Source organism: Hypomesus nipponensis, chromosome 2 (assembly GCF_054491055.1).
Source record: "Hypomesus nipponensis isolate SF chromosome 2, ASM5449105v1, whole genome shotgun sequence".
Lineage (NCBI taxonomy): Eukaryota > Metazoa > Chordata > Actinopteri > Osmeriformes > Osmeridae > Hypomesus > Hypomesus nipponensis.
In genome coordinates this window covers 1,920,001-1,930,000 of record NC_140362.1, presented here as the reverse complement: position 1 = coordinate 1,930,000, position 10,000 = coordinate 1,920,001, and the positions used below count along the sequence as shown (strand labels likewise).

At 49.2% G+C, this 10,000-nt stretch overlaps 1 protein-coding gene across 3 annotated transcripts in view; it reads right to left on the bottom strand.

Moving 5' to 3' along the window:
• Positions 1-10,000, bottom strand: part of lars2 (leucyl-tRNA synthetase 2, mitochondrial) — a 28,250-nt gene that overhangs the window by 12,390 nt on the left and 5,860 nt on the right. For all 3 annotated transcript variants that reach the window (XM_084702233.1, XM_084702234.1, XM_084702235.1), the window contains exons 5-12: positions 9,383-9,443; positions 9,146-9,235; positions 8,926-9,069; positions 4,930-5,037; positions 2,206-2,365; positions 1,781-1,885; positions 1,280-1,395; positions 779-1,062 (exon numbers count right to left, since the gene is read on the bottom strand). In XM_084702233.1, coding sequence (XP_084558359.1) covers positions 779-1,062; positions 1,280-1,395; positions 1,781-1,885; positions 2,206-2,365; positions 4,930-5,037; positions 8,926-9,069; positions 9,146-9,235; positions 9,383-9,443 — 1,068 coding nt within the window. The remainder of the gene's footprint in view (positions 1-778; positions 1,063-1,279; positions 1,396-1,780; positions 1,886-2,205; positions 2,366-4,929; positions 5,038-8,925; positions 9,070-9,145; positions 9,236-9,382; positions 9,444-10,000) is intronic.

Sequence of the window (10,000 nt, the reverse complement as noted above, 5' to 3'; positions counted from 1 at the left end):
CAGGGACCAGGAGGTGAGCAGGGACCAGGAGGTGACCTGGGACCAGGGGGTGAGCAGGGACCAGGAGGTGAGCAGGGACCAGGAGGGGACCAGGAGGTGAGCAGGGACCAGGGACCAGGAGGTGAGCAGGGACCAGGACACCATGACTGCATCATGGTCTTTATTCCAGGAGGAATCCCCACGTGGATAAGAGGCTCTCATCACAGATCATAATCACCGCCTCTTCACACAGCGATGACTCACTGTCCGTCACCAGAGGTGTGTGTGTGGGTGAGTGTGTGTGGGTGAGTGTGTGTGTGTGAGCGAGTGTGTGTGTGTGAGTGTGTGTGTGTGTGGGGGGGTGAGTGTGTGTGTGGGGGGGTGAGTGTGTGTGTGCGCAGGGTGCGTTCCCTCTTTCACAATGTTGTTTATCACCAGAGTGTTCCCATCCCAGCTGTCACTTTTTACAGAGCAGCTTCCTGGATCACAGCCCCTCCATAACCAGCCAATCACAGCCCCTCCACAACCAGCCAATCACAGCCCCTCCACAACCAGCCAATCACAGCCCCTCCACAACCAGCCAATCACAGCCCAAACTTAAAGGAAACTCAACTCAATATCTGGATATGCTTTCTTGTTATTTCTCCAGTGTGCATTTCCCCTCAAAGCCTTGCTCACTTGCATGCCAATAACATATCATTTGCATCCATATCAGATTAACTGTCCAGAGTCAGGGCCAAGTGCAGTTAAGGGTGGCATTAGGACCAGGTGAGGGGGTATCAGGGGCAGAGGGTCTCACCTGGGGCAGGGGCAGTTGACCCAGTCATGGGCCCCCTCCAGAGGGGACCCCCCCCTGCCGGAGAGGGAGGCCAGCTTGGGCAGGGCGACCGGGAGCTCTTCCTCCGGCACCGGCACCGGACCACAACTCCCACAATGCACCATGGGGATGGGCGTGCCCCAGTACCGCTGCCGGGAAATCAGCCAATCCCTGAGCTTGGAACTGGTCAGGTGGCCTCCCACTTTCCTCTCTCTGGCATTCTGAGTAATGGAGTCAAAGGCCTTCTCTCTGGTGAGACCCGAGTACTACAGAAACACAGATAGAGAGAAAAAATTAGATATGATAAAAGAAAGATGACAAGAAATAAATGTAGAATATATGTCAAAGTAGTAAAATGCATGCATTCATGTATATTAATATTTAAGCAAGTTTGTGTGTGTATTTAAGTAAGGTTATATGCATGCATGTATGTCTGTATGTATTGACATGTATAGGACATACAGGATCAGAGGATCTACAGACCTCAGCAGAGTTGATGAGTGTGTGTGTGTCGTCATGATGCCTCTTCAGAACAGGCAGCCATCGCAAACCCAGTGCTGCAGCCACACACACATCCTCCTCGCTACTGTCTGGGATACCTGGACACAAACACGTACACACACATACACACACACACACACAGATGCACACACACCTTGTATTAGAATGTGGCACCTTTGTAGAAAGTGATACAGTCCCCAGGGTGGTATTTACCCAGAGCATGCTGGGATATGTGACCCAGAGCATGCTGGGATATGTGACTCAGAGCATGCTGGGATATGTGACCCAGAGCATGCTGGGATATGTGACTCAGAGCATGCTGGGATATGTGTAATGTGAGACAAACACCTCCAGGTGGGAGCTGTTAATCCCAAGGGAGAGTGTGTGTGTGTGTGTGGGTGTGTGTGTGAGAGGGGGGACAAACACAACCACAGTGGGACACATAAGACACATGACACAGGCACAACACACAGCTAGACTTACCTATCACAGTGTCTAGATGGCCATCGAACTGCTCCTTGTGTGAGATGATGAGGGGAACTTCCTGTCCGGTGAACAGGTTGTGTGCTGTGACCTCTGTCAGGCAGTCTACAGGTCAGAGGTCAGAGGTCAGGGGTGGCAGAGACGCTCCCCGGTGCCTCATTAGCAACAAAACTTCACACACACATACACACAGTGCTGGAGGTAACACTGCCTTATTGCCTCTTTCCCTCTTTCTCTCTCTCTCTCGCTCACTATAATAATATAATTGCATAATTGCACAGACAACAGGTAAAAGCAAATTGAACATGTCTGTCATTCACAAACCAGCCCCCCCCCCCCACACACACACACACACAGACACACACACACACACACAAAAAGACACAGACACACGCACACACACAAAGACACAGTCAGGTGCGTGCCTGCTCCAGGTCGCAGGGCTGCCTCCAGCAGGGGGCGCAGGGGGCTGTTCCCGTGCAGCAGCCTGTGAGAGGGCAGGAGGGCCAGGTAGGCTGCCCCGAACACGGCCTCTGGGCTGGGGGTGTAGCCAGCCAGGGTCTCCCCTGCATCCTGCCCATCCACCTGGGGGGGAGAGAGGAGTCACGTTAAACTATCTTACTGTGAACCACATAAGCAGGTAGGGCTGCACGATTAATCGAATTTTAATCACGATTTCGGCTTCCCACAATCAAATTCGCGTGATCGGGCGATATTTAAAATGCGTCATTCCGTTCATTGAACGCTCCGTATCAAAGTTTTTTGGCAAAGCCAATCTAGCGCTCCGTAAACCAATAGGTGCGTTCGACATCGGCTGTGGCTGCATGAAACGACCAGCGAGAGTTGCCGCTTGCTGTCGGGGAGGAGTTATAAAGGGCTCCTTAAGTCGGAAAATGTGTCATTTTATGTATTGGGCTATGGTCAACTCTTTCTCCAATCTGCAGGCTGCAGCCGGCTGCAGCGCTGCGTGGAGTTAAATACACCTGATGTCTGTTCATGTGCCTCCATGAGCCAGTCAGACTTGTTTCCTGCACCATACAGCTTAATTTCTAGATGTAGACGGTTCCAGACAGAGTAACGTGAGAAAAATTCCGCAACAGATAGAAGTCGGTCATAAGGCTGCTATCTTAACAAAGAAAAAAAAAAAAAAACTACCTGTGACCTGCCTTCGCTAATCCCTAAAGCCTTATTTTAGATACAGTATAAGTTTAGATAGCTTGCAAATACAGAGGATAGCCTACCGAAGTTGAGTTAGCCAATGTCGTTAGCGATGCTAGCTAATGTTATGTTCTACTAGCCATTAGCCTATTTGAGCTTGGTTTTCCAAAGCCCAAGTGTAACTGAGACGACACAGTAAATAATTCCTCTTTCAAGTAATAAGCCCCCGTTCAATTGTTGAGCATTAAATTAGCTGCAAGGTCTGTAGAGATCTTGGGACTATGCCACTCGAGCGAACACAGATCTTTGTTTTGCTCATGCAGAATTCGGTTAAATAAAATCGGTGAAATAAACGTAATGAGTGGAACAAAAGATGAAGTAACGTGGCATTTTATTTTTTGTGAGTTTTAACTTGTCCAGTGGGGCAAGTACATTTCTCTTCCACTTGCCCTACAAAAAAATCCACTTGTTCCGGACAAGCGGACAAGCCTTAATGCTGAGCCCTGCCTTATTTGTTTTTTTTTATTGATTATATATTATGAGTTTTATACACATCCATTATGCAAGTACAATGTATTGTGACAATAAAATTTGATTAGGTTATAATCAACAAATAATCGTGATAATTAATCGTGATCTCAATATTGATCAAAATAATCGTGATTGTCATTTTGGCCTTAATCGTGCAGCCCTATAAGCAGGTCATATAAAGGTCAAAAATCTTCTTTGGTTGGTTAGCTGGGATGATGTCATAGTTGCTATTTGGTGACATAATGTATGATGTCATCGTGGGTCCATTGTGACTAGGGATGCACGATATTGAATATTAGCCGACATTCGATATGCCGATATTTACAAGCTCATTTTGGCTGAATGCCGATGCCGATATCTACAGTACACCTCTGCTTTATAATGCATGTCTCATGTCAGGCTGCATGTCTCATGTCTCATGTCAGGCTGCATGTCTCATGTCAGACTGCATGTCTCATGTCAGACTGCATGTCTCATGTCTCATGTCTCATGTCAGGCTGCATGTCTCATGTCAGACTGCATGTCTCATGTCTCATGTCAGGCTGCATGTCTCATGTCAGACTGCATGTCTCATGTCTCATGTCAGACTGCATGTCTCATGTCAGGCTGCATGTCTCATGTCAGACTGCATGTCTCATGTCTCATGTCAGGCTGCATGTCTCATGTCTCATGTCAGGCTGCATGTCTCATGTCAGACTGCATGTCTCATGTCTCATGTCAGACTGCATGTCTCATGTCAGACTGCATGTCTCATGTCTCATGTCAGGCTGCATGTCTCATGTCAGGCTGCATGTCTCATGTCAGACTGCATGTTTCATGTCTCATGTCAGGCTGCATGTCTCATGTCTCATGTCAGGCTGCATGTCTCATGTCTCATGTCAGGCTGCATGTCTCATGTCTCATGTCAGGCTGCATGTCTTATGTCAGACTGCATGTCTCATGTCAGGCTGCATGTCTCATGTCAGGCTGCATGTCTCATGTCAGGCTGCATGTCTCATGTCAGGCTGCATGTCTCATGTCAGGCTGCATGTCTCATGTCCCACACACACACTGTCTCTCTATCACAGGGATGGAATAAGATTTAAATAAGGAGGCCATAGCCTAACCTTCTCAATGTCCTGCATGTGTGGGGATGTGTGTGTGGCATCATAGGTGAGGAGGTGAAGAGATCCCAGGTGACTCACCACAAACACTCTCACCACTCCGACGCCTTTAAGACAGTTCAAAGGAGTCTGATTTGCTCTGCCGCATGTTTGGGTAAATTGCTGCTTTCAAACAGTCGTGCGGGCTGAATGAAAATCAATCATTTGTCAACTAGAACTACGTGGCAACTACACTGTGAGTCAAACTAGGAGCACTTTCAATGAGAGGGGGGAGGAAGAAAGGGTGGAGATAGAGAGGTGGAGAAGGAGCGGAGGATGAAAGAGGGAGGGGGAGAAGGAGAGGAGGATGAGGCGAACCTTGAGTTGGAAGTCGAAGTAGCATCCAGAACATTCTCCTATCCAGTTAGCCTGCATGGCCTTCACTCCGTACCAGTCTGGGAGCTCTGCCAGGGCATCCAGGAGGGACTAGGACACAGGAGATAGGACACTAGCACTGAGGATACATTATGAGGAGACAAGGAGACGAGAACTGAGGATACATCATAAGGAGACAAGGAGACTACCTAGGACTGAGGATACATCATAGTTAGCTGTATGCCTGACAATGTCTGTTTGACTAGCTGGCTGGCTGGATTTTAAAGGACTCTTTCATAGCCAAGCCAATTAAATGGAATAAAGCGGCTTTCTAGATGTGTATGTGCAGCAGACAAAAATGTATCTTTCTAAATCTCCACCTCTGGCCAGCCGACTTTCATGGACATTACAAAGCAATCTTTCTCTCTCTCGCTCTCTCTCTGTCTCACTCTCTCGCTCTCTCATCTAAAACCTTTTATAGGCACTCTCTCAGACACACACACACTGTCTTGCCATCTCTCTTACTGTGTCACATTCTACCAATCACGTATTTCTGAATCTTTCTCACACAGTGGTTAGGAAACAGGATGCAAGGCCAGAAACACACAGAAACACACAGCTGGTCTCCAGAGATGAGAACGGATCTCTCTCTCTTTATCTCTCTGTCTCTCTGTCTCTCTCTCTCAGAGAGAAAAGAGACAGAGGCAATAAAAAGAGAGAGAGAGACAGGGATGAGAGAGACAGAGAAAGGCAGAGAGAGAGGCAGAGAGAGTGAGTGTGATATAGGGAGGCAAGAGAGAGTGAGAGTGTAATAGAGAGTGAGGCAGGGACAGAGTGAGAGTGTAATAGAGAGTGAGACAGGGACAGAGAGTGAGACAGGGACAGAGAGTGAGACAGGGACAGAGTGAGAGTGTAATAGAGAGAGAGTGAGACAGGGACAGAGTGAGAGTGTAATAGAGAGAGTGTGAGACAGGGACAGAAAGTGAGACAGGGACAGAGAGTGAGTGTAATAGAGAGAGAGTGAGACAGGGACAGAGTGAGAGTGTAATAGAGAGAGAGTGAGACAGGGACATAGAGTGAGACAGTGACAAAGAGTGAGACAGGGACAGAGAGTGAGACAGAGACAGAGAGTGAGACAGGGACAGAGAGTGAGACAGGGACATAGTGAGAGTGTAATAGAGAGAGTGTGAGACAGGGACAGAGTGAGAGTATAATAGAGAGAGTGAGACAGGGACAGAGTGAAACAGGGACAGAGAGTGAGACAGGGACAGAGAGTGAGAGAGAATGCTCCTCACTTTCATCTAGAAACACAATCAATGATTTCACGTAAAAATACTTCTTAACTGAAAAATGTGTCTCCACCAGTCTCCATGGCAACTAAACAAAGCTATAAAATGCCAATGTCAATAAAATGAATGTTGCCAAGGTCTGTGTGTGGTGTGTGTATATGTGTGTGTGTGTGTGAAAATTTGACATTTTATTCAACTATAACATATAGGTTTAACCCTGGGTTTGGGGTTAATGAGGTAACTCCAGGTTTAACCCTGGGTTTGGGGTTAATGAGGTAACTCCAGGTTTAACCCTGGGTTTGGGGTTAATGAGGTAACTCCAGGTTTAACCCTGGCTTTGGGGTTAATGAGGTAACTCCAGGTTTAACCGTGGGTTTGGGGTTAATGGGGTAACTCCAGGTTTAACCCTGGTTTGGGGTTCATGCAGCTGAAAGAATAAAGCTCAAATTGTCCATCACGCCACACAAACACACCTTCGTAACACATTTATTTAATGGAAACACGATTGTAGTTATGGTCAGATTCAGATTTGTTTAATATTATAGTTTGCTTATCTTGTGTAAGGTATGCTCAATTAGAATATGGTGGTCTTGTGTAAGGTATGCTCAGTTAGACTATAGTTGTCTTGTGTAAGGTATACTGTGGTAGACTATGGTTGTCTTGTGTAAGGTATACTGTGGTAGACTATGGTTGTCTTGTGTAAGGTATACTGTGGTAGACTATGGTTGTCTTGTGTAAGGTATACTGTGGTAGACTATGGTTGTCTTGTGTAAGGTATACTGTGGTAGACTATGGTTGTCTTGTGTAAGGTATATTTTGACAGACTATGGTCCATGTTTGGTTAAAATCAGCAGACACCACTTGCGTCTACAGGAGCGAGCTCAGCTCATGACTAGACCTGGGTTGAGTTAACAAGTTCATAAAACCCAGTCGTGTCACCGCTTTACATGATTGTGGTTGTTAGTCTTTGTGAAGACTGCTAATTAAAAGATATCCCAAGCATGTTGAACTTGCTTCAGAGGACAGGCCCTCTGGTGTGTGGTTCATATGTGATGTGGTTCATAATGTGGTTCATATGTGATGTGGTTCATAATGTGGTTCATATGTGATGTGGTTCATTAGGGTTAATAAGTGATGTACAGGACGTGTGGGTGAGGGAGCAGTGTGTGGCTGAAGGAGGGAGGGGGAGAGAGGGGGATGTGTGGGTGAAGGAGGGAGGGGGAGAGAGGGGGATGTGTGGGTGAAGGAGGGAGGGGGAGAGAGGGGGATGTGTGGCTGAAGGAGGGAGGGGGAGAGAGGGGGATGTGTGGCCGAAGGAGGGAGGGGGAGAGAGGGGGATGTGTGGGTGAAGGAGGGAGGGGGAGAGAGGGGGATGTGTGGCTGAAGGAGGGAGGGGGAGAGAGGGGGATGTGTGGCCGAAGGAGGGAGGGGGAGAGAGGGGGATGTGTGGCTGAAGGAGGGAGGGGGAGAGAGGGGGATGTGTGGCTGAAGGAGGGAGGGGGAGAGAGGGGGATGTGTGGCTGAAGGAGGGAGGGGGAGAGAAGGGGATGTGTGGCTGAAGGAGGGAGGGGGAGAGAGGGGGATGTGTGGCTGAAGGAGGGAGGGGGAGAGAGGGGGATGTGTGGCTGAAGGAGGGAGGGGGAGAGAGGGGGATGTGTGGGTGAAGGAGGGAGGGGGAGAGAGGGGGATGTGTGGGTGAAGGAGGGAGGGGGAGAGAGGGGGATGTGTGGGTGAAGGAGGGAGGGGGAGAGAGGGGGATGTGTGGCTGAAGGAGGGAGGGGGAGTAAGCGTGAAGAGGGACCCTCCAGAGAGAGGTGCATGATGGGAGTGTATATTAGCTAGAGAGCATCAGAAATGTAGCACACATTCAGCAACGCACTCAAGGACAAGCAAACACACACTTTAACGCACACACACACACATACATACACGCATACAAATACACACTGTATACAAGTGAACATAATAGTGGGGATATGAACTCCAATTACAGTATTCCTGTGGATCCTTTTAACACATGGCCTCCCTCCCAACTCTCTTTCTTTCTCTCTCTGTTCCACTGAAGTGAGACTGACGGCAAGAGAGGTGATCATGCTCCCAGCCCTACACACATGAGACACTTCCTGTTCCAGAGGCAGACTCTGACTCTACATCTGACTCTACCTCTGTCTGCTTCAGACTCTCCTTTGGTTTATATCTCCGTGTTTGTGTGTGTGCATGAATGTTCATGCTTGTGTATGTGCATCTGTGAGTGAGTGCATGTTTGCATGTTTGTAGCCCTCCAGTTAAGGAGGCTAAAATACGTCCCCCCCTCCACCCCCCTCCTCCACCCCCCCCCCCCTCCACCCTGCTGGGGGCTGATTGGAGCCAGTGCTGGGTGGAAGCCCTGATTGCCAAACACTGGTCCTTGTGAGCATAGCCGATTGGGAACACAGGACAAACACCCACACACCTTAGGTGTGAAACTAGGCACATACAAACACACACATCAGGCACTTGCAATCATTACAGGTGCAGTGCATTTACATTTCCCCCTCCCTCCCTCCCTCCCTCCCTCCCTCCCTCCCTCCCTCCCTCCCTCCCTCCCTCCCTCCCTCCCTCCCTCCCTCCCTCCCTCCCTCCCTCCCTCCCTCCCTCCCTCCCTCCCTCCCTCCCTCCCTCCCTCCCTCCCTCCCTCCCTCCCTCCCTCCCTCCCTCCCTCCCTCTCTACCTTGGCGTAGCTGGTGGTCCTGATGAACCACTGTCGGAGCAGCTTCTTCTCCACCAGGGCTCCAGACCTCCAGGACCGCCCCGCCTCGTCCACCTGCTCGTCAGCCAGCACCGTCCGGTCCACTGGGTCCCAGTTCACCACTGCCTGACACACACACACACAATCACAGGAAGTCAAACCAAGCCGACATTCCTGGATGTCCCCAGCTGTCCCAGAATACCTCCTTCTGATAGGCCAGTCCTGCCTTGAACAGCCTGACGAACAGGAACTGGGTCCACCGATAGTACTCAGGCTGGCAGGTGGTCACTTCCTGTCACACAACAGCTGCAGTCAGGGAGAATTCACAGACTCTCTCACACACACACACAGACACACACATACACAGACATACAGAGACATACACACACACAGACATACACACAGACATACACACACAGCCCAGCGTATTCCTCCTCACCCGGTCCCAGTTAAAACAGAGTCCCAGACTGTCCAGCTGCTCCCTCATGGACGCAATATTACTGAGGGGAGAGGAGACAAGGAGACAAGGGTATTACTGAGAAGAGAGGAGACAAGGAGACAAGGGTATTACTGAGAGGAGAGGAGACAAAGAGACAAGGGTATTACTGAGAGGAGGGGAGACAAGGAAACAAGGGTATTACTGAGAGGAGGGGAGACAAGGAGACAAGGGTATTACTGAGAGGAGAAGAGACAAGGAGACAGTGGTATTACTGAGAGGAGACAAAGAGACAAGGGTAATACTGACAGGAGAGGAGACAAGGAGACAAGGGTATTACTGAGAGGAGGGGAGACAAGGAGACAAGGGTATTACTGAGAGGAGGGGAGACAAGGAGACAAGGGTATTACTGAGAGGAGAAGAGACAAGGAGACAGTGGTATTACTGAGAGGAGACAAAGAGACAAGGGTAATACTGACAGGAGAGGAGACAAGGGTATTACTGAGAGGAGAGGAGACAAGGAGACAAGGGTATTACTGAGAGGAGGGGAGACAAGGAGACAAGGGTATTACTGAGAGGAGAAGAGACAAGGAGACAGTGGTATTACTGAGAGGAGACAAA